At 41.2% G+C, this 24867-nt stretch overlaps 1 protein-coding gene across 5 annotated transcripts in view; it reads right to left on the bottom strand.

The window, feature by feature from the left end:
- Nucleotides 1-24249, bottom strand: part of MAD1L1 (mitotic arrest deficient 1 like 1) — a 340910-nt gene extending 316661 nt beyond the window's left edge. For 4 of the 5 annotated variants that reach the window (XM_085074561.1, XM_085074563.1, XM_085074564.1 and 1 more), the window contains exons 1-9: nucleotides 24198-24249; nucleotides 22891-23044; nucleotides 21454-21594; nucleotides 19533-19712; nucleotides 19008-19132; nucleotides 18238-18319; nucleotides 16987-17117; nucleotides 15701-15815; nucleotides 15116-15177 (exon numbers count right to left, since the gene is read on the bottom strand). In XM_085074561.1, the coding sequence (XP_084930687.1) occupies nucleotides 15116-15177; nucleotides 15701-15815; nucleotides 16987-17117; nucleotides 18238-18319; nucleotides 19008-19132; nucleotides 19533-19712; nucleotides 21454-21594; nucleotides 22891-23040 (986 nt within the window). In that variant the 5' untranslated portion in view covers nucleotides 23041-23044; nucleotides 24198-24249. Of the gene's footprint in view, nucleotides 1-15115; nucleotides 15178-15700; nucleotides 15816-16986; nucleotides 17118-18237; nucleotides 18320-19007; nucleotides 19133-19532; nucleotides 19713-21453; nucleotides 21595-22890; nucleotides 23045-23871; nucleotides 23939-24197 lie in introns of those variants that run through there. The other variant, XM_085074566.1, reaches the window with a different exon arrangement.
- Between the last annotated feature and the right edge of the window lie 618 nt (nucleotides 24250-24867).

Raw genomic sequence — 24867 nt, 5'->3', positions numbered from 1 at the left:
AATTAAAATGAAAGCACAAAGGCATATGGAAAACAAGTCCCTCCGTACTTGAAAGCAACTTTGCAAATGCAAATGCTTGCAGAACACTTGGCCACATGCTGAGCATTTACTCTTTGCAGAGTCATGTATCAAGAGTAGGATTTCTGAACTGCCAAAATATCTTTTTTCTACCACATTTACTATATTTTTTAACAGGAAAAAAACTGCACGCAGCACATGACAGAGAGAAGACACTGTTAAAATTCTCTGTAGCTAATGCTTAAACATGCAAAGAGCTTTTCGTGAGCCTTGTAAGAGGATGACTGGCGAAAAAGTAAGAGTCACATCTTTAATCTGTACTTTTCACAGAAGGAAATGAATTCTTCAATCAGTGTGAGAAACACACAGAAAGGTTCAACAAGTAGGAGCAACCAACACCTCTCTGCACCAGGCTGCCCTGTGCACCAAGTCACACAGGCAAACACATCCTTCTCTGACACACCTTTTCCCAGAGAGGACTTGCAAAATCCTGAAGGGATGGGCACAATTACTGTACTGAGAGATTCAAATATATCCTACAAGGAAACTTTTTGCTGCAAACCCAGGGAACTACATAAACAACCCCAATTTCCATGTGCACATTCACCACTGTCTGTAAAACTATCAATTTTTTAACAGGTTTAAAATAAATGCTCCAATATACAGCTCCTCAGAAAGGAGGAACGAGAGATGCCTATTGATTAGGTGTCAGGGCTACCTCTGGAAAGAGAGAAAGAACATAATAGTGGAAACAAAAGTTGCCCACTACATCCTCCCTTCAGAAAGCACAAAAGCTTTAAATACATGAAACCAGCTCAACTGTGTAGTTACCCTCTGAAAGGCTGTCAATTACCTAAATTGGGCTGTGTGGCAGAGAGGAATAAAAATGAGACAGGGTCAAAACAGCTCTGGAATTAATTGGGAGGGGAGAGGGTATATTTCAAAGGAGGGAGAGTTTTCATTCTCGCCTGCCTTCCGTCTCCCTCACTCTCCAGCAATCGCCATGGCCCAGAGAGACAGCAGAGGAATATTTCATTAATAAATTTATTTCAACTTTCTTTTCAATGGCTCTAAGAATGTATGCAAATCCATTCATAATTAGGTTTAAAAATTCCATTTCATGGGATAATCAGACTTCAAAAAACTCAATTTTAGTTTTAATCAGATTTTAACAAGGATATTAAGTCCATTTCGTTCAGAAGAGGGAGAAACGGTGAATTTAACACAAAATGTATTCAAGCTTAGCCCTGGGAGATAATTAAATAAAATTAATTTGGCAAGGGTTGTCTGTAAATGGAAACGCTCCAGACAGCAGAGCAGGTTCCTGAAGGAAACAAAAGCAGTTCATTACTGTACAAACAGATACAAAGCTTATTGTTCCCACAGAAGAGAACTGCAGCTCCTCCACAACAGCAGGACAACCTGAGCCCTCGAGCAGCCTCTGACAAACACAGCAGAGCATGGAGGAGGAGAAGGTAGTCATTTCCTTCTTGTTTCAGCTGAGTCCCCACACTCCCCTAGCACAGCAAGGGGGGAAAATGCAGGGGACAGCATATACCAACCTAACAATTCCAAATTACTAAGCACAGAAAATTATAAGAAACAACCTAGTGAGAGACAGCTCCCTTAAACTACAAAAACCCACGTACAAATTTGAGGCTGTCAGCAAGATTCTTGCCAGATGATTCCATCACATTCCATATAATGATTTAGTCCCACCATAGAACTGAACCCCAACTTAATACCAAAAGTATCCCATTCTCCCTGACAAAAGTCACAGACTGATACAGATGCTAAAACTTTGGTAACTGTTTTTCTGACGCTTGAATTCGAAGGACCAAATACTTATTTTGTAGCCCTTAAAACCTTACACACAAAAATGCAGTTCTTTTAACACTGTATATCAGATGTTACAATTAACTATTATTACACTCAATTATTAACATCACATGGGTACCAGACTATGAAAGTCACTTCTGGTAAACACTCAACTTTGCTGTAGAGTCAGACATTCTGGTTTAGATTTTCATGCTGTATATTGGTTAAGGGTTTACCTAAATTTCCCCCCAACACTGGACACTTTTAAGGTTCAGCTGGACTCAGTGCTGGGCCATCTTGTCCAGACCAGGCTTTTGTCAGGAAAGGCTGACCCCCGAGGTCCTTTCCAACCTGGTATTCTACAATTCTGTGAAAATCTGCTGACCTGGACACACCATCACTGAAAAGAACAGAACACCAAAACCAGACAGATATTTCTGGAAGAGAAAAAGCTATTTTAATTATCTAACTACAATCAAACAACATTGAGAAACAGCCCATTTATCTTTAGCAGCTGTCATAAGCCATCCAGGCAGGAGCACATGCATTTCCAAGACCTGTGCCTACTCAACTAGGAAAAAAAAAAAATACAGAGCATTTTTTCAATCTTCCTCTCCACCAGCCTTGCAAATATATCAGTTATTACAAAGTGCCAATTGCATTTCCCCTTGCCAGCTACTTGCAGACAGGTGAGCCAAAAGGTGAGGTGTGACCTTGACAAGTGGGCCAGCTCTCCAGAAGGCAGGTGATGTCTTTGCCAAAGTCACACTGGAAACCATCAGGCCTAAATGAAAGGCTTGTCACAAAATAGGCTTGATGCCATCAACCTTGGCTGCTACATTTGCAGAAAACCACCTGAAGCCACAAAGCCTTATCTCTGGGAGTACAAAGAGCACCGAGTCAAATGCCATTTGCAAACAGAGTAGCAAAGCTGACTACAAAAAACTCCTAACTAGGTTGAAGCATCATCTTCTAATGGAGCCAAGAGCAGAGCTGTGAAGTATTCCCAAAAGCTGTCCCAGTTAACTGGATGAACAGCTGACTTCTCTAACTCAGGATGCAGATACTGAACTTATTCTCAGTCAAAGCCAGACACCTCATTTCTGTCCTCCTTAGAAAAGTTAGCAGGATTTCAAGCCATCACCAAAGAGCTTGATGTGTATCAGAGCAGGAGGATGATTGTTTCATTAAAACAGAAAATAAATCAACTTGGTCAGCAGGGAACAACTCAACAAAATCCAGAATTTCATATTTCTTCCTCCTCAAAAGATTTATCTTCCCTTTTACTGCACTGTTCATATCAGAGTATCTCTGGGAGACAGTTTAAACAAGTAATAAGAATTCAAAAGCAATTACAACAAGAACAACTTGTGCCAGAAAATGGTTCTTGCAATAGTTGCCCATTACTCCCTGCAGAGACACAGCAATTGTTAGCTCTGCTGACAAGAGAGTTCAGAATAATGCAGAGAAAGGGAGCGAGTAAGGACTGAGTCCAAGTGGCACTAAAAAGCAGAGAAGAGATGCTCAAAATCTCCATCAATACATTTCTAGAAAAGCCCAAACTACCTACAGTGGAAGGCTAGGCTCTCTGACAGATCTGCTCCTGCTTACAGCAAGAGGCAACAAAAGTTGAGGGAAGCTTCACTGCAGATATTTCTACCACACTGTTTTAAATGTATCATCCTCTTACAAGAATGCCATTCTGCAGGACATAACTTCATTAGAAAAAAACATTTCGCTGCCAGGTGATGACCAAAATATGTGCAGAACATTTATTGAAAGAAATAAGCTTTGCCAATGCACTCTGAGAATATGACATCAGTGGCAGGGAGGGAAAGCATGTTCCATGCACCTTCACCTTTTAACTGCCTTGGCTAAGGGGGTTAGTTGGCAGATTTTATCTCCTTTCTGCTGAGCAGGCCTGGCTCCACTTCCTACAAGCTGTTCTAACCCCACTGAGACCTGCATTTGAAAGCAGGAACCCTGAGCTCTTATTTCAGATATGCAGGTCAGCACTTTGAAAAGAACCTCCAGACACTGATTCTGGGTGTTCTCTAAACACAGAGACCACTCAGCCCCCAGTACCTCCCATCTTTGCTTCCAAAATGGGAATATTTCCAGTTATCCCAACTCCAGTGCTCTTGCCAGCCTGGTGCAATGTTTGCTCTCGTTCAGGCAGCTCAATTCAGGCTGTGGGTTTTGTAGGTTAAGACAAAAAACACTTTGCATTTTGTCTCAAACAGGAAAAGGCATCATTTATATGAACAGCAACAATTTAGGAAGCTCACTGCTCTCTAATACCTTACAACTTTGTTAAATATTGTTTCAAATAAGAAAGATTATAGCTGAAAGCAAAACATTTTTCTATGTATTCTATGGACATAATACATAATAGCTCAAAATTTTTACTTTTTAAAAGGGATGGAGAGCACCAGCTAAAAACCTTTATGCTTATGTAAAATTCATACTGACGAAAGTCAACAAACTTTCATTCTAAAAAAAAAAAAAAGAAACTGCTTCTGGTCTTGCATGTTACTCTGGAATTTTCTATCTAGCCCAAGATACCACTGACACTGACCAGAAATGGATGAGTAAATAATCCAATCCACCATGCTAATTTCCATGCTATGAGTTATTTTAAAATAACAAACAACACTTACATAATCACAGCTGGTTCAAGAGAACCTTGAGGCACTTATCACATTAATCTTTTAACTCACCAACATTTCAAGTTCACTGTGCCCTTTAAGAAATGTTTGAAAATGTTGTACTGTGCTTTTGCTACTACAAGACACATGAATTTTTCTCTCTCCAAGCAATGCATAGACAAAGGTATATTTACAAGAATATTCCCTTTAATAAAGCAGCTTGTGAGGAAAGAGAGCCCAGGTAAAGATAACTTTTCATCAAAAATATTCATTGGGAAAGCAGTCCTGAGGGAGGAAAGATTGGAGCTTCAGGACAAAGCTTACATAATATCATCACAGGGCATGTAAGCAAGTTTGTCAGAACAGGAGCATTTTAACAATGCTGAAAAACTGAAGCACTAATGTTCATACATTTCCAATTTCTGCCTGCCCCATATTGATGTTGCTATGCTGGCTGTTAGGTACAATAAAAACTCAAAATTAGACCTTTCCTGGCTGATCCAGCACAGAACTCCTCACTGCACTGACAATAAACCAAAGACAGATGATTAAAGCAGCTTCTTCCCAGCTACCATCAGGAGCAGAAATCCGTGCTCCAGGCACTGATGAGGTTAAGCACTAACCAGGAGTGAGTCATTCTCAAAACACCATCGAGATAACCTGCACCAAACACACTCAGAAAAGCTTCTCAGACGATACAAATCATATTTTGGTCTTATCAGCACTGACAGATAAGCTCTTCTTAATAGTCCAGTGCATTTTTCAGCAAACTGCTTATTTTCCAATATGAGCAAAGGTCAGCTGCTCTCACGCTTCAAGTCCCTGTCCACAGGTTTTGTTCTGCCTGGGCAGAAAGATGGACATGGTCTGCTTTTACTCATTAACTCCACTCCCCCTTTCCCACCTCCAGTTTTCAGAACCCTGGTATTAAATAAATACCTCCAGTTTTCAGAACCCTGGTATTAAATAGAGCCTGCAATTCCAAACTAAAATGGACTGTCCCCTCTTGCTATTCTTGAGTCCATCCCCTTGTTTACAGATTAGCACATTCACATGGAAATGGGACTGAAAAGGACCTTCCAGTTTAGGTCCTGTCTAGTCCTATTATGAACTCAAGTCATTTCTTCCATAACCCTATGGAGCAGTGATCTGGATGCTTTTGACTCCACTGGAAGCTGCACTCAGAATTTTAGTCTTTCTAAAGTTATAACATCCTTCTAACTGCGATCATGGCAGGGTTACAGCAATTTGATTTAAATGCCAATGCAAGTCTTGAGGATAGCTCATTCTTTTTCCTACCAGTATGGATCCCCCTTCCTTCTCCTCCCTTCTATCCATGAATTTCCTGGCAGCAATCACATCTCCCACCAGACTCTGCCAGAAGCTGTTCCACTGAACACCCAGTGGGCTCCCAGGCTCCTTCCAGCAGCCCCTTTCTGCATCCCCCACTATCTTCCCCCACACTGGGGGACCAGAACTCCAAGAAGCATCTCCCAGGCCACCTACAGAGGCACTTGCACACTTTCACCTCCCTGGCAATTTTTCTCCTGGTGCATCCTCTGTGTGAGAATGAACAGCCATTGTGAGAAGCACACAGCCCTTCTGGTCCTTTCCACTGCATGTGCTACATTTTCCAAAAGAACTTTGCATTCAGCTCCCAATTCCATGGAGCATTGTGCTTTGTTTAATTGAATTTTGTCCCATTTCTGCACTCTAATCCTTAGGGTCACTCAGTTCTGCATATCCAGCTTTTGTGTATTTATGAATCCTCTGAACTTGGCATCATTAGCCAAGTTTTATCAGCACACACCAAATTTTTGCACCAAAACCATTAATAGAAATACTAAATAAAGCAGATCCTAAGGCTAATCTTTGAGGAATTCTACTTATCCTTGCATTTTCCTTTCAACAATACTGAATCTATCCCTGCTTAAACAATTCCTATACATCCTACAGTTCTTCTATTAATTTCCATCTTCTCCCCGATGGTTTATACTTACCCAAGAGGTTCTTGTTTCAGTAAAGTTCAAAGAAATAAGATTTATTGTGATTTATTTGATAAGATAATCAATTCTCTGGACAAAGAAAGCTGTTACATGACTCTGGCACAATCCATCTTGGTATTCCTTGATCCAATGAAGAATGGAGAATCCTTCCCCTGTAGCTAAAGGCCATGCCCAGGAGTAGAGGGGAGCAGCACATACAAGAGTGTGAATCCTTACTGAAGCATTTTGGTTTGCTTCTGTTCAAAAAAAACCTTTGCATTTAGAGTTTTAAAAAAGACATTGCTATGCTGAAACAAAATCATGCCCAATATGCATCTATGGGATGTATATTTTTGCTTAAAAGCTTCCCTGCAAAAGCAAAACTTTGGGGATAAGTGAGGGATAATACACTAAACATCTAAGGGAGAGGGGAGGCAGAGCACGTCGACAGCCCCAGCAGAAAATTCAGAGCTGAAACACTGAAAGATGCTAAAAGGGAAATGGAAAGGTAAAATTAAAACTGAGCTGGAGATTATAGTGGTTATTGGGTTTTTGGAAACGATCAAATGATAGGCTGAATAAAAATCGAGCACAAGCATTTGAGCTGTCTGACAGGAACAAACCATCCCCTTGCTGATTAGTCTGTGCTATTTAAATGATAATTTCACTTTAAGGCAAACAGGGCTGCCTAATGCAACCAAAGTGGCTCTTTATAAGTGTGTATTTTTGAAAGCTTCTCCTTCACAGCAGAGTGAACACCAAAGTTCAAGCCATTTACACATAACATGGGTCACTACATGCTGCAAGGAGCCAAGCAACTTCTACCCAACTGTTTTCCTATAATGTCAATACTGGCAAGAAATGCAGTAGCAACTCAAAATGAAGTGTCTGACTGGTGAGTCCCCCATGGCAAATGAAACACCTGCTATGGAGTAGATAGCACACACTTCTAAACCCACTCCTGTTCCTAATGGAACAGTTTATTTAAGTTTATATAAAATTTGAGTTTATTGGCTTGGGGAATGCACCATATATTCAAGCTGAGCTAATGCTCTATAGTCTGAAACAGTCAATGGAAAAAGAAGTGATCATTTCCAGTAAAAATGGTCTATTGGCATCTTCATTTCCAACATAAAGTCCTTATTCTCCTAATAATGGTCCATCCTTTCTCTGATGTCATTACTCTCCACACAGTTCTTGTAGTCAAACTGCTGAAGTTCCTCACATCATCCTTCACCAAAGAAGATGGACAGTCTGCTAAGCCATCATTCAACAGCTTTTTCTGTCTCCAGAACACCAGATCTGTGATCCTGCAAAGACAATCTCTTCAACTGTTCCCAGAGCTTTGAAATGCAAAGCAAGGACAGATATATTTTTGATCTGAGCTTGCTTACTTCTCACTGATTATCTGATTATACATAACAGCCTCAGTCTGTCTCAATGTCAGGTGCTGATCTGTTATATTTTACGCTCTTCCTATCTCTCCTTTTGCCTCCAGACTTATTACTCTGATATATTCAAATGGAAATAAAAGCATTAATGGCAAAGGAGAAAGAACACTAATATTTTTGAACATCAGAGATAAGTACGACATTCTTTAGAGAAAATTAGTATCAGACAGGGAAGTCTGGCAGGAAGTTTTGCCCAGCATTTCAGTGAAGAACTGTAAAACACAGATCTACAATTTAAGGTATCTGTGAAAGGTGGTTGCTTTATTAAAAACTAAGTGGATCAACCCCATGAGAATGGGAGAAAACTAAACTCTGGTTAAAGCACAGATTTGACAGCACACTTCCAAGCATTACATTTAAATGAATTACTCCTCACAGCCAAACATGGACTAAAGCCTCCCAAAACTGCATCTGACTGCTCTGAAGCCTGGAGCTTCACAATGTGAGATTACAAAGGAGCATTTTCTCCCCACCAGGCACAATAAGCATTCTGTCAAGGAAAGCTAAAACCTAAGGCAGCATGGAAAGTGAAGAATAATGTACATTTTAAAATAAGAGAGCAGAGTAATGAAGAACAGAAGAGCTTAGAGCAATATTCCAGCATATGCTGCATGTCACATTCAATAGGGGACAGCTTCCTCCAAGACTTCTCTATGTAACAAATGGTGGCTTTAGCACATAAACAATTAATGTAAGACAACCACAAATAGTTTCCTCTTTTAACTTGCACCTCCCTCTCTAAAGCCAAAGATGCCCTTTGGAACTGTTCAGGCAGTTCCCCCTCAAGAAGCTGTTAAATGCTGCTAAGGCAATGCTTTCATCTTTCACACACACTAAGTCCTACAAATACTGAGCACATAACCTTTATTTCTATATAAACACAATGATTACCCTCATCATCCCTTCCAACCCAGGCTGTTCATTGCCACATCCCCTGCCCTGCTTTGGTACAGCACAATTATTTATGCACCAACACAGGAGACCTGATGAGGGAATAGATCAGGAGTGGGATTGCTGTTTCCCATTCCAGATTGCTTTCTGCTATGGAGGGACACCTCTTTCAAGCTGCAGAGTTCACAGAACCAGAAGGAAGCAGGTAGGAAGAGAATATTTCCAGACAGACACTGGAGTCAGAAGCCCCATGTGAGACAGGAATGGCAGAGCTGCTCTAAACTGGGACTAGCTTGGCCTGGCAGAATGATGCAAGGGAAATTCACTCGACATTAATCCTTGTGCAGAAACCAGGAGAAAGCCTTAATCTGAGGGATTTGGGGGATTAGCAACCTACATACATTGGCCCTCTTTTCAGAGAGTGAATTTGTTAGCATTTCCCAAACCTTCAACTTCAGTAGAAGGCAAGAAGTTACAGTAAAATGCAGAACTGTGCCTGTACAGGATAACAGCAGATAATCTGTCCATGAGGTAAACTGAGACCTCATAACTATAGAAGTTTCTCCAACAAGCACAGTGCTTTTTTGTTGTTATTTTGGTTTTTGGTGGTTTTTAATTACTTGTTCCCCCTACACAGTGTTTATCTCCCTACTGGGTGCCCTGGGAATTCCCACTGTGAGGAGGCAGTTTGTTTTACACTGGGAATCTTGTAAACAGCAGTCATGCAAATTTCAGTCTGTTCACAGATCATAAATTACAACTATTTATAAAAAACTGAAGACAGAGAACATGAAGTTTCAATATCCTCATACTATCCTAATTTTCTCCTCCAGTTAGGGACAGAGCTCTAAAGCTGGGGACCACCAGTGGCCAACCCAGAGAAACCAAACTCCTCACCCTCCCCAACAGAGAAATCAGCACTGTAGTTCAGGTCAGTGGTACAGTTACAGAGGGCACCAAATGCTTTTAATTAGACTGATTTCTTGCTTGGTGACAAAAGACCACAGGGCTACAATAGGCTATCCCATAAAAATATTTGCTCCACCATGGAATGATCATGCCAGAATTATGGCATTACTGGAACCAGCAACAATAACCCCAGTCTTGTCTTGATTGGTTGCAGTTAATTAAGTACCCAGAGTAACATGAGTAACGCAAATCATTTCAACGTGCACTACTTTGTATATCTGTCAACAGATTTTTTTTTAAACCAGTAACCACTTACTCATAATGGACATTCAGAGAAAGACAAATTACTACCTTGTGAGAAAGGAAAAGATTATGAGCTTCATTCACTACTGCAAAGATATTCAATGCCTTGGATGGAAGAAAGTGCAAAGTAGCTAAGCATAGTTAATCAAGATTCAAAAAGGAAAGTAGAGAACTCCAATATTCTCCTTTTTCTTCTATTCACTGAAAAAAAAGAGCACTAATCCACCACTAAATGCAGAATCAAGAAATCCGATTCCCCTTTCCCTCCCTCTCTCCTCCCTTCCCCCAGCTCCAAAAGCAGAATGTGCATAGAAGGACTTCCCGTACTGAGTGTAGCACCTGGGTAATTACGAATTACAACTGTGCAAACCACTGTACTAAATAGAGATGCTTGCCACTTAATTAAACCCTTTCTTAGAGAGGAAATGCATACACATTCACACTATCTCCTCTTCTTAATTGGTTTCAGACATTGCAGGAAGTTAGTCCCCAAGATTTGTCAGGCAGCCAGCTCACAGATGTTTCAGGAAGAAAACCAGGTCAGCATTACCAGGTTCACTTCTTTGGCTCGAGGCGACAGGTCAGCAGATCAGTGTCTGCTGTCTGCAGCTGCCAGCCTCCACCAAGGGAAAATGGTCCTTCAGCATTGGCCCAAATTCCTGCCAAATGTGCACTTCTCTTTGCAGGCCTGACCTGGCCAGAGAGCTCCCCAAACAGCCATGGCAGCTCAGTGAGATCTCAGTGAGCCACCTGCATTCCCCCTGCAGCCTGAAGGGCTCTGTGGGCACTCTCCAAACCCACAGTAAAGCCCAGGGTGCTCCTGGGTCAGCCTCACACCATCAGCACCAGGGGCCAAGAGCTGCCTTAGGACAGAACCAGAGCCAGAAGCCACTCAGGAACAGCCAAGCTCGTGACCAGAGTCTCTGAGCTCCACACAAGAGTCCAAGCACACTTCTTTTCCCTCTGACACAGCATCCTCACCTCTGATTTCCATGCTGTGTTCCATGGCCCTTCAGAAAAGGGCAGCTGAGATCTCCACTGTGACATGATGGAAAAAAGTCAAATGATTCTGAAAAGTTCTATGAACAAAATCTATTGGTTTATCCCACACAAAACACCAAGCCTGAACTGACAGTATCACTGGCAACAGAAAACAGTGCTCCAAAAAGGAAAAACTGACTTAAATAGGCCATGATCAATATATTTGAACACCAATGTCAAGTAATTCTGCTGTGTACATGAAGATCTTTGAGCCCAGCAGGTGAATTCGTAAAAACCTTATACTAATTACTTCCATAGAAAAAACCACCAAGCAAAATAACTTACAAAAACAAACCCTACATCACACATGACTATTTATTATCTCAAAAAAGAAAAAAATGCTTGGACTAAAACTCCTCTGAAGCTGTTGTTTGTGGCCTGCCTGGCAGTCTAACTCATCAGCCAGACTTCAGCCTTTCAAAACTAGCAATTTTCTGCCACTTATGGAATAACACAAAGACAAATTTAGCATTAAACCTTGTCAGCTGCTATCAATGGCTATCAGTACCTGCAGTATCTGAGTTACTGCCTCAGCTTTAACAAATACCTGATGCACATCTTTTTGCATCACTCAGTTCTCCAGGGTATATCTATTTACGGAGAGCAAATTGTTTGCCTAATTCATTAGAGGACAAAAACAGTATCAACCAAACGCAGACAAACAGCAGCAAAACAGGCTTATTTAGATTAATAGCTCACAGAACAAAAACCCTCATTTTTTACTTGGGCATCTTCTACATGCTGCAGAAGGGAAAATCAGAACAGTTACAGTGCTATTCTGAGAATGTAATTCTAAGGTTGGGGTGAGGAGAAAAGAACCAGGCTGGGAAGGACTCCTATTAAACAAGACAAAATTAAGAATATTACAAAGTCAGTTAGAAAAACACTCTGTTTCACATTCCACGAGAGAAACCTGCACAAACCATTTTCATACCAAGTCACAGCCCTGAGTACTGGGCAAGGAGCCGGTGACTGCATGCAGGCAGCATCAGAGTTTAAAAGTTCTGCCGGCAGCAATTTCCAGCTTTCCTCAGAGCAGCTGCCCCTTCCCAAAGCCGATGGATTCACACCAGGCTGAATCCCAGGCTGGAACGATCGCGATCCCTCCCGCTGCAGGAGAACGGGCGCCATCTCGTGGGAGTTTTGTGCTTTGTCACCCAAATTAAGCCACCGCTGTCACCCAAAACCTCCCCGAAGGAGTTTTCTGTTAAAATATATTTACTGTTTAACGGCAGTCGAGGAACTGCCTGGAAAATATCTCTAAGCTAATAGACCAATCATAAAAAAAAAACCCCGAGTGTGTCATGATTAACATGGTTTGTCAGTGAAGGTGGTCAAGGACTCAATTACACAAATACTGGATTTTGAAGAAATACAAATTACATCCTGAAATGAGAGAGTACAAGAAATTTGTTTTCTCAACACAATCCTTTCTTAATAACAGTCCTACACGAGCCATGTATAAATGTCCTTCAATAAGACAGTACACTCCAAAATAAATAAGACTTTCTCCTCACAGAACAAGGATTTTAACCTTTTGGGAGTTTTTTCCCTTTACAGTTGAAACCAACTCTCCAGCAGAAATATCAAGTCAGAGCAACACATGACAAATGTATGAAAATCCCTGGCAGCATAACAGCTACACACAAAAAAGGCCCAATATCCACAATAAAAATCAGAGCCAGCTATACTGCAAAGCAAGCACTAAGAAGCTCAAGAAATCAAAAGGACACGCAATTGAACACAAAAAGATTACATAGATTTACAATCTGTACACATGAACCATATATAACACATATGATGTGTGCTATTTTATTGTCTGGCTACTGTGCAGCACAGGGATATTTTGCCATGGAGCTACAGCTGTCTTTGTTTCCACTGCTTATGAAGAGAGAAAAGCCCAGGAGCTTACAAGTGGAATCCAGAACTAGCAAACATAAGATTAGCCAGAGTCAACTGTTAATGAACTTGTTTTTCTCCCCACAAGGTGAAGCATTATAAACACTCTTCCACTGTCACCAAAAAGAGACCAGTACTAAAAACAGTAGGATTACCACTACACTCCTGAAAGCTGCACCTCCTTCCCAAGTATTATTACATAAAATTACACTGCAAGGGCTGATCATAAGCCAATCTGACAAAAAGCCTGCTGGGAGCAGGCAATCAGTGAACAGAAACCACTGAGAGCAGACACTGAACAAGCCCTGTGGAAGTGCTGGAGGAAATGAAAAATCATCCTCTCCTAAAATGCTGCATGCACTTCCCTCACATCCTCTGTATTAATGAAGAACCTGATAAGAAAAAATGAGAAATCCTAATTTATTCCCTTTTTCCTTTCTTACCAAGTTATTAGCAAACAGAACATTGCTCAGGCTCTTTGGGACAATCAGCCAACTTGTTCATGTTTCTTTTCTACTATGAGATGGGCAATTAACTCTTCTCAAACTTTCACCAACAGCATTCTCCAGGATCCAACCAGGACAATGATCTCTCATCATCTTCATCACCCTGACCAAAAATTAATGTAATTCATGCTGTAAAAAGTCTGAGCAAGAAAAAAAAAAATAGAAAAAGAACAATGAGGGAGGGAGGGGGAATCATCCAGTCCCACTTGCTCCAATTGCATGCAAAAAGATGCTTTTTCTCAAGAGCAATTCTCCTTTCTGTAGAAGGTGCCATTAATAGCACTAAACAATATGGCCCAATCACAAACCCAGCACTCCACAGTGAATATTCTGATTTTAAATGAAGGAGTTATTAGACTTCAACAGGCAGAATCACTTGGGTCCATTTCTCTCCCAGTGTGAAATTACCTCATTAAACCTTTAACAGCTTGAGGTAAGTAAAAAGCTTTTGCTCCAAAAGGGTTCATGAAAAGGATTCCTACAATTTCTGTCCATACCATACTGTGGGAGATTTAGCACAATTCCATGTTCATGTAAATGTGTGGATTCTCAGCAGATGCAGGAGAGAACCTCAAGGATGCTACCTACTGGCATGCCTCTGGAAAATATCCTCATTAAACAGAAAACACTAAGAAAATTAAGGGGGCTTTCCCAAGTTGGGACACAAGGATCTTTCACATGAAGCAGTAATGTGCCCAAACCATGTGTACATATCCAAACATTCCTGCTTCCAAACAATCCCAGCAGTGTGCAGACACAGCTCTGTGGTTGGGTTATGTGTAATGAATGGAATGGAGAAACAACTGGCAAGATGAGGTTCTGCTGTATGAGTTTCAGATTGGACCCAATAGGAAAGGTGATCAGGGCTCATATCAAAACAGTTATTTACAAAGAAGCAGCTCCTTTTCTAGGGTAATGACATGGTAAATATGTAGAGAAAATAAAGGAGTGTTGAAACATGGCACACAAAAGATTCATAGATACATAGAACACCTTCTGCAGCAGAAGAAAATGATCAGAAATTGCACCATTTCTAGCTCCTTTTTATACCACACATGCAGGGACCTTAAAGAAACTGGTTCACTGCTCCAGATGTCAGGAGGAGCTGTTAAGTGACAGCACACAGACCAGCTGGGGTTACAAAACACAACTGAGGGATGGGTTTGACAAAGTAACCAAAATAACATTTCTTCAGCTGCTTTAGAGAAGAAAGGTCACAACATGATCGAGCAGCTAATTTTGATATCCAGATTTCAAAGGAAATATGTTTACAACAACTTGTCAGAAGTAGCACACATTCTCTTCTCTGGGCATCTAAAATTCTTAGAAATTCACTTATTAAGCACACAGAAGAACGAAACAAAAATGCAGCTATACACAAGAAGTTTCAGGAACTCAAAACTGAACCCTGGCCTCAGAGACACTGCTCAAGCCAACTTGGTGAAAAACATTTGTTAGTTCCCAAATTTTCTTTAAAAAAAGTCTTATGCTCTTCTCATATATAATGAAATGTACTAGAAGAGCTTCCACATGAAGAAGGGATAGCAAGAAAGCATGACCAACACACTTAAGAGATCAGTCAGAAGATTAAGAGGAAATAAAAGGCTTTAAAAGACTTACTTCCCTCCAGAGCTGTGAGCACATACCTGATATTTAAGCCAGTGCTCTGGTCCAGTTTCTCCCAGCTTTGTAATTTTCCCAGAAGCTTCTAAAGTAAGGATTAAAAGAAGAGTTAGATACAGACAAATGTTCTAACAGCTCACTTTCCAGAGTTTTCTGATAATCCTCCATTCAAAGTCAGTGTCATTCCTTCTCCTCCAGTGGATTTCCTGATCTTATCCAGCACTTTTGATTTATCATTCTTCAGCCCTGGGCATAAAGGTCCTTACCACACACCTATTTGACACCACCATGTCTGGACAGAGCTTGATGCAAAAAAAAAAGCCTTTCCAGCAAAAGAAAGGTAATAGAGAAACATCAAGGCTCAAATATATATTATTCTTTACATAAAATCTCCAGCTGAACAGTGGATATCCTTTTGCCTTTTACACCTTCAGTGCCATAACTCCCCTGATGCTGAGTTTTCAGTTTGGGGATGTCTGGTTCAAGCCCATTAATTAAAAGATGTATCATATCTTAAGTAACACAATACAGGAAGAGCCTAAATGTCAGGACAGGCAATAAAGGAAACTCCTATTCTGCTCATCCACCAGATGTTCTCAGCTCCTCACCTCATTTTCCAATTCCACAGTCACTAGTTGTGCTTGGACTTTCTCATAGCGTTCCAGTTTTCTTTGGAGACCTTCCACTTCCTCTTTAAGCAAACCATTGTTTTCTTTCATTTCCCTGTGGTGAAGACAGAGACAATCACTAAAGATTCATGCAGCTCAATTCCCTTTTACAAACTTCCAGATATACAGGAATCCCAAGCGAATCATGACATTCAACTGACTCATTTCTATAACCTTCACTGCAAAGCCACTGCTAAAAAAAAAATACCAAAAAAGCAAAAAAAACCCCCTAGATTTATTGAATTTTTTTCTACTCTAAGTACCATCCTAATTATGCCCAAACAAGCTGAAGCTTTGTATCTACTTTACTATTTGCCAAAACAAGGGTAAAAAAAGACTCCCAACTCTGCTGTTCAGTCTGGCTGGGTGCAGGACTGGAACACAGCAAGCAGGACAGACCTGGGCTTTGGAGCACTGCTTGGTTTTACTTCAACAGAGGTGTACAAGGGTGAGAGAAAACTGTATAAAAACAAGTGACCTTTAATCTGTTGATATGCTTCTGCGCACAAAAAACAAGCATGAGAAAAAATTCCAAGATAAACAGTTCAAAATTAAAATGGAATAATTACAATGCATTAACCTAGGAAAATTACTTAATCTTAGAACAAGAAGTCTGGCAAGATGGCCCATGTAATTAAAAAAAAAAACCAAAACAACAACAAAAAACACTTTAAGGCAAGTTATTTCACATTACATTCCTTTTAATTTTTCAAATTTATTGCCACTTTGGAAATCCAGAAAGCCTACTCTACCAAAGGGTATATCAGACTGCTTTGGAAATTTAAACAAAACACTTTTCTAAACAATATGCTGGAAGAACTGGCCTTTAAAATACTGGTAACAATAGCTAAGCAAAACCAGTTAGCAAAGAAGCGTTCAGCTATCCCTTTTCCCTACAAGAAATTCTTTCCCCAAGCTGTATGGAGTTCATCACTACCTTTAAACACTGAATTTTGTTCTAACAAACTGAAATCACCACCCAGAACAATCAATGCACATTCTGTGAGGCCCTTCTGTTCAAGAAGATTCCTCAGATCTTGTCAAATCCTCTCATCTAGTAAGCACCACAACACTGCTCAATTAATATGTGGTATTTATATTAAATACTTCCTTCTGAACTTTCCCATGTGGAAACCCTGAAGAAGGATCTGAAAGTGCATAAAGTGCAGCTGCAGAAGGTACAGAAGAACACAAGATAACCCTCAGCAACTGAACCCTTCCTTCACCTGAAGTAGGCATTTTCCTCCCGGAGTTGGCGCAATTCACGCTCCATTTTTGGGAAACGAGCCAGTTCTGCCTTCATGTTCTTGACAATTAGAGCATCATGTTCCTGCTGGGACAACTTCTGCTCCAGATCCTGGAAAACATGGGATGAGAAGAGGACAGCGATGAGTAAGATGGAATTTGTAAGAGCTATTTCTGCATGGTACTTTTTAAGCTCACATCAAGGACATTAATAAAGTTGGAAGCAACTCGGGAGGTCATGTGGTGGAATCCACTGCTCAAAACAGGGATGACTCTTGTTGCACTTTTAACACCTGGGCTGGGCTCTTCTCTATACCTGCCTACCCCAAGTTCATAACAAAAAAAACTCCAGTTACTCATTAAAATTATTTTCTTCTATCAACTAAACCAAATTTTGATTTTCTTGTCCTCTATCCCTCCATCAATGAAGTGCAGAGGAAGGCACTTGAATGGCCTGCAAGAATTAAGTACAAAAAGAAACACAAATGTGCCATTTTAACATTATGGTAAATGTTGGGGTTTTTTCCACTAAAAAAACAAATTATTTAGGGCTGTGTTGCAGACTTATATCCTGTTTTCCATCCTTCCATTTCAATGGAGAAAGTCTCTTCTTGCTGGCAATCAGGCTGGTTTTACAGCAAGGCAATGCCAATGTCAGCACTGCTCAAACCAAAGGAACTCTCCATAGCTACCTCTGCTAGGAAGACAATTGAAAAAGATACACTCCCACCAACCTACACACTCATTTGGAAGAATGTAAAGCATTTCTATATTCACATTTAAGTTAGCATGCTTTTGAAAGCTTTACAAGTAATTGCACTTTCTCAATACAACTGCAGAGGAAGGATTTTCTGGGAAGCAGAAAATAACTGTAGCTGCTGGGCTCATCATACACCACTTGAAAAAAAATCACTCTAAAAGCAATCTTTTGTGCTGTGGCACAAGACCAAAAAGAGCATTTCTCCAGACCATTGCATAAGGATATAAATCACCTTTTTATAGAGAAAGCATGGTTTTTTCCAACCAATTGATACAACAAAGTGTCAAGTTACAGCTAATTGTAGATAGCCTAATCCACCCAACCTCAACTCTTGCTAGCAACCAGCTCAAGTACTTCTATGACAAACTAACCTTTAACTTCTGCAATAGCCAATTTTTTAAAAAGCAGCATTTTGTTCTTCCACTGAAGAAACTAAAAACTAAAGCTTTATATAGGTCACGAAGTTTCTTACCTTAATCTTCTGTTCATATTCTGCCAGTAAGGACTGGCTTGCTTGCAGGGTCTGAATTTGCTGACTTGCCTCTTGCCATTTCCTGTTAGATGAAAACACAAGAGGCACTTGAGCACCCAGAAATCAGGCACCAGAAACAATCCAAATTCAGAAGTCCCTGACAAACAAGAGTCAAACAGCACTAAAAAAAGTAAATGTTACAGTTTTAGAAGATTTTGTCTTTCAGTTTCGCATTCATCATCCCCTCTAATTTAGAGGCAAAAATATCCACTCATTTTAATAAAAATATGCATTTTGAGAAAAATACAAAAATCAAGCCAATTTAACTCTGAAAACAGCAAATACACACTCAGAGTAAACAAACCTTCACAACTTTGAAATTGAAGAGTTGTTAGTAAGCAAGGAAAAAAACATGCTCATAACTTTCAATTACCCCTCCACTATGTTTTAAGGCTTGATATTTCTGTTCAGTCCATAAAGTTCAGATCAGCCTTTCCCACCCACATGCCTTCTGTTAACTCTCCACCAGGAACACGAAACATCACTGAGATTTAAAGCTCAAGTTTGTGGGTTTTTTTCCTCAAGGTACAATTAAAATTGCACCTCAGAGTTGGTTTCAAACAACGGTTCTAACCTGCACACCCAGATCAAAGAAGCCCTTTGAAGAGCAGAAATCAAACGCTGTTGAAAGTTTTCTGAGTGATGACAGCTGCACAAGACTGAAGTTCTGCTTGCCTTTTTCTCCCTACAGTCATTCATCACTCACTTACTTTTTTTCAACATCCAGCTGCTCCATCAGTTCCTGCTTCTGAGAGTCTTGGCTTGTCATCTGCATCTCTTGGTTCATTATATTCCACTGCAGCTCTGATATCTTCCCTTTTAATACAGTGATTGTCTGAATTAATGGGGGAAGAAAAAAAAACATAAACACCCAAGGCTGTGACTCTCCAAGCTGGATATTATGGATGGTGATAGAAATAATTTCCAACTAAAAAAGGACTAACGCTGAATCTTGGAAACAATCGCACACTCTTGCAAACTTTCAGACCTGCAAAACTCCCTCAAACAAAAGCAAGAGAAAATATTTTTGCCCTTTCATTTCTCATCCAAATTTTCATTTATATTATCTCTTAAGTGGGTGACCTCAAACTGACATGTAAAATATCAAACTTTAAAGTTAGATGATTTTTTTTCTAAATATTTTAACTCTAAAGGAAAGCTCATAGGTTTGTTTCCAGTAGATATTACAAAGTCACCTGAAGCTATGGATGGATTAAAAATTACTCTGTTCTTACTTCATTAGCTTCGGCTAATTTGCTCTCCTTCTCTTGCAGCTTCTTACTCAGTGCCTCCATGCTCTTCTTACAAGATTTGTTCATCTCCATTTGTTCTTTCAGTTTATTTTCAGCCTCTGTTTCCCTTTCCTGGTACTGCTTTATGCGTGTGAGCAGCTCCTGGTTACGGTCAGCCTCTCGCTTGCCAAGAGAAAAAACACAATGAGACGTAAGAAGAAAACAGCAAAAAGGTGAAGCCATTTTTCCTTTGTCTTCATTCCTCATTACCATGGTCACTAATGGTAATTGCTTCATCATGAAGCAAAGTTACTCAGACCACAGCTTTAACCTGGCAAAGGTTAAAAATCTTATCAGCAGCAACTCAACAGAATTACTCAAGGAATTATGCAGGGAAATGGAGCTGGAAAATTAAGAGACCAAGTCTTCCAAATCTCTTACACTAAGACAGGACTACGAGAATACAGATGTGGCTTCACAGACTCCACTGCACACTCTCCAGCAGATCAAAGATAAAAATATTCAATCTCCAATTTAAAACTGACCTATGCACAGCAAACTTGCAGAAACTCAGATCTCAACAGTTGGGTTAATAAGACAAACTTCTCTCTGCAACTTCTGGAAATGAGGCCGTTTAAAAGAAAATATCATCAACTAATACAATAAATGTTTTTGCAGTCTGACAACCTTTCATATACCATTTCAGTTTATTCCTACCACAAATTGATTAATACTTATTGAAAAAATGCATAGTAAATTGCTTTGCTAATCAAAGCAACTCAAGACATGGATTTGCATAGCAAGCAAGGATTATGCTAAGCAATGTGAGATTCCTAAAACCTTTATCCACATGACTTGGAAAAACACAGAATCTGAGCAGGGTAATTACCACAGTGCTGGATTAATACTGCTCCCCTGTTTTTGCACCAGTATTTCAAGGGTTTCTGTGACTGACTCAGCTACATTCCAGTTTGAACTCTTCCTGGCTTAATCCCACATCACCTGACTTCAGAAGAAGGAGGAATCTAGTCACTGACTCCCTATTTCACAACCACACACTAAATCAGTCACCCAGCATCCTCATAAAATACAACAAAACACACTTATTATTTTCTACAGATTTCTTTTTCAATAATCACCCACATATAAGACTTTTATTATGCTACAAAAGCCGCTGATCTGCACTGTTATTTCAGTAACATCATTAAGCAAACATATGTGGGCAGAGAAGCAGAACCCAATAAAAGCCATTAGTCCCTGAGTGAGGCTCACTGTTTTATCAGCGCAGGCTCTCTTGCGTGACACTGCATGGCTGGCACTGCTGCCATTCCAATTAATTACAGTCACACAAACTAAATGCTTGCAATTGTGCCAGCAGAAGTTTAAACTCTTCTAGGAGAAAAATGATTAAATACTCATGGGAGAAACAAATGACAAATCCCTTTTGTTACTGCCTACCCATGACAACTTCAGTGCTAAACTAACAGAACCTGGTGATCAGATCATCAGTCTGTCAGCCTAACGAGGCTTCATGTTCTCACACTTGTGCACATTAACAAGTTAGTGCAGGGCACTGAGAGGGGATCTGCAGAGCAGTTCTATGTATCTGTTGGTGCTGCCAACCTGACACCCACAGCACCACCTCTGAAATAAATGCAAACACAGAAAATGCATTCCAGAGTCACTGAAGTCCTGCTCTAAAGGCACTGTCCATTATCTGCTGGAGAACACCAGGCTTGCTCCTGAACTGCAGCTGTCAGTTTAGTTTCACTCCAAGGAAGAGTAACTATACACATTCTGAGACAGTCCACTGCAAACTAAAGTACAGCACACGAGGAGAGCACATACCTGAACCAAACCCAAACACCAACATAAATGTGTTCTAGCTTAGGCCAATGTTTGCCAGTGCAAACATCCCACTCACCTCATAGTTCCTGGCATTGGTATTAGCTGCCTTCTCCAGCTCGATGCGAGCTCGTTTGTGGCTCAGCTCCATCTGCATCTTCTCTCGTTCCACCTGCAGCAGCTGGGATTTGGAGTGGATCTGCCCAGCTTGTTCTTCCAGCTGGCCAGTTCAGGTGTGAAAAGGACAATGCACACCATTAACAGCACAGCAACAACATCATGCCTCCCACCCTGTACTGCTCAGCTGATTTAAATTTGCCATTTTACAAACTATCACCACATTTGTGGTACTTCTTACACCAGCTGCAGCTGGTGAAACCAAGAGTTCAACATCATGCTCAGAAACCCACATCAAACCAAGGTGAATTGGAAAAAAATGAATTCCAAGTTCTGAGTCAGAATTTCTCATTCAGTCTCTAGATGTTGTCTGACAAAACCTATTTCTCCATCTAAAAAAAGATTAATTATGAACTCCCCAAGACTCATAAAAGAGCAGTTAGCCAAGAAACACAGATCATGCTCTCAATAAAATGTAACTGCTAAGCAAAATAACATGTTTTGCTACTACCTCTACAACATTACTCTTCATTTTTTCATTCAAATTACCTGAGAGCACAGACAATGCTAACAGAATTCCTCACATCTTGGTGATGTACATCCAACACACAGCTAATGGAGACTCTAACCAGACAGAGCCTCCTCCAACTGCTGCTGCCACCAGAGATGTAGCACAGACAGAAAATGCTTTAATTTTTGTCAGCATTCCAAATGCAAAGCAGATTTACATTTTAAAAATACCAACTTATTTTATAGTTAGAGGCTGGAATAGAAATTGTATTAAGAAACAGAATAGAGAAACTTCATTCCAGCCTTACAAACAGTCCCTGGGAGCTAAGATGCCAATTTACTTTATGCTTTATGAGCCTGAAGCAGCTAACAGAAAAAAAAGTAAATAACCCAGGTGGATACAAACAGAAGTGGATAAGAAAGCACAGCTGGTTTGCATATCAAAGCCACAGCACAATGCAAGTCTCCTGGATGTGTCCAGGCAAAGAAGCCTTTAAATCATGAAAAAAGGTAACAAAGTGTCTCAGTAGAAAAATGGTAAGGTATAAAGATCCTTTGTTCAACAATATAAAAACAACTTGCAATTTAATTTCCTGAGCTGGTACACAGATTTAACTAGCAGGGAATAAATTCAAAGGACCTTTCTTAAACTTCTACGAAACAGAAATAAATCCGTTTGATGCTTTAAAAAAAAATAAATATATTCTGGAAAAGATTCCACAATGCTGACAGCAAGCTTCCTTTATTGTGCTTGCGTCAATTTCACAACGTCAATTTCAGAATGAATGGTGAGATCTGAATGAAATCAATCCCAGCTCCTGGAACCTAAATGAGCACACAACCACACTGAAGTGATGCTGCAGGAATCACCAAGATGAGGACTCCTCACCTGCATCCTCTGCTGGTACTGCATCTGTAAGGAGCTTTGAGATGATCCAGGTGTAGCCAGCCCAGACACCCCCTCCATACGCTGTGAGATGAAGTTGTTGAGGGATCTCAGGGTGGAGAAGACAGTGGTATTATTCTCCAAGTCCTCCATGGCTCTGGAAATAGACAGAAAATCATCAGCAAAACATTCAGAGCAAGCTGCTCTGCTCAAGAGGGATCCAATCACTGCGCTAAGGAAACACTAAACACAAGGTTGTCCACTTCACAGGGTAAAATCAATCTACAGATCACTGCTGGCATCCACAGAAAACATGAACCCAGCCAGGCTGAAGTCACAGGTCTCTGAAATGAGAAAAAGATGCATGACAGCCTTTTCTTCTCTGACCAAACCAAACTCATTGTTCTTCCCCCAAACGTTTGAAGCTGGTGGGGACAGGAGAACTAGCTCCACAGTAGCAGCAAACCCTTCCTGCTACACAAATTGCTTCTGGTTTCCCAGAAGCACTTTGGACTCTAATTTCCAGCAAGAAGTCTTCTCAAGTCCACTGATCACTTGTATAAGTGAAACAGCATCTCATTATTCACATAAAAGTTTTAGAAACTCTTCCTTCAAATTCAGAAGGGCGTTAACTAAAAGGCCAAAGATAAATCAAGCCTGGAGCTCAGAAAAGCCTGCAAGGTTTCCCCAGGAGATTTCAGGAAGCCGTAAGTGATTCCCTCCAGTGACTGCACAATCCATAAATCCTCAGAAACACCGAGAAAGCTCCAGGACCAGGAAAGGCAGCCACAACATCTACATGGTACCACAGACAGAGACTTGGGGCTACCTTCTGGCTTCTCCACTCTCGGGGTTACAGTGCAGTTATCGTTTGGATTTACAGCATCACAAGCAGGAGGCATAAGAGCAGCGCAGAAACAACAGATCCGCCAAAACCCAAACACCAAAGTTTATTCAAACTGAGCACTGGAGTACCAAACGCACCTGCCAACAGGTAGCTCAAGCAAGCCTGCTCTCCAACCTGCTAACAATTCAGAGGACACGCAGGTGTGTGTCCCGGCTGGTGTCCCGGCTGGTGTCCCGGCCCGGTTATCTGAGGCTCTCGGGGGCTCTCAGGGACCCGACAGCAGCCGGGGCGGGCTCGGGGCAGCTCCGGGCACCGGGGGATCGCCCACGCGACTCCCCGCAGGGGAAGAGCGGGTGGGATAGTAGCGGCCGGAGCCTCCCGTCCTCCCTCCGTCCCCGTTCCCCCGTCCTTCCCCTCTCCCTCATCTCCCCTCCTCTCCCCTCATCTCTCCCTCCTCGCTCACCGCCGCAGCGCGCGCCCCGCTTGGATCTCCCTCCTCGCCCCGCACACGAGATCTCGCGGGAACTCCGCCCCCGCCTCTCGCGAGAACAGCGGGCCGGCGGCCGTAATGACGGGATTATGCGCGCAGCCCGCCGCGCGCTACCGTAATGCCTCGACACGGTGCGCCGTACTTGGCGCTCCCCTCCAAAAAGCGCCCCGCGCCCTCCTGCTGGGGCAGGAATCTGTCAGCAGCCCCAAACGAGCTCTTGATGATGAGAAAAGTCTGGCAGTCTTAGAAACAGCCCCTCGTATAACTCATGCCACAGTCAGCCTGATAAAAGTGCTATTTCATATAAAAGTTGTCACTTTCAGATAAGGCAGTCGCTAAATTTATTTGTGCAAGGAGATTTGTGACAATTCAGTCAGTCATTCCCCCTGCTGGGATATCGGAACATCCTGTCTTTTCACCTGAGAAACAGCACTGGTCACACCTAAAACGTGACTGAAGACACTGGGGAGATGATTCTGGATTTATGAGTGCCAGGAAACAGCAATTCCCAAACATAAATTCCTAAACATAAACATTATTCCTAAACAGTGCCTACAGGAAAGGCAGCAGAGCCATGAACAGTCCCAAATTATGTCTGCCACATGGCTGTGCTACAGATCCCACTTGAGGATGCAAATCCTGA

This window comes from Lichenostomus cassidix, chromosome 14, assembly GCF_008360975.1.
Source record: "Lichenostomus cassidix isolate B80296 chromosome 14, HeHo_3.0, whole genome shotgun sequence".
NCBI lineage: Eukaryota > Metazoa > Chordata > Aves > Passeriformes > Meliphagidae > Lichenostomus > Lichenostomus cassidix.
The sequence above is the reverse complement of the archived record's forward strand: the minus strand, read 5'-3'. Positions and strand labels throughout refer to the sequence as shown.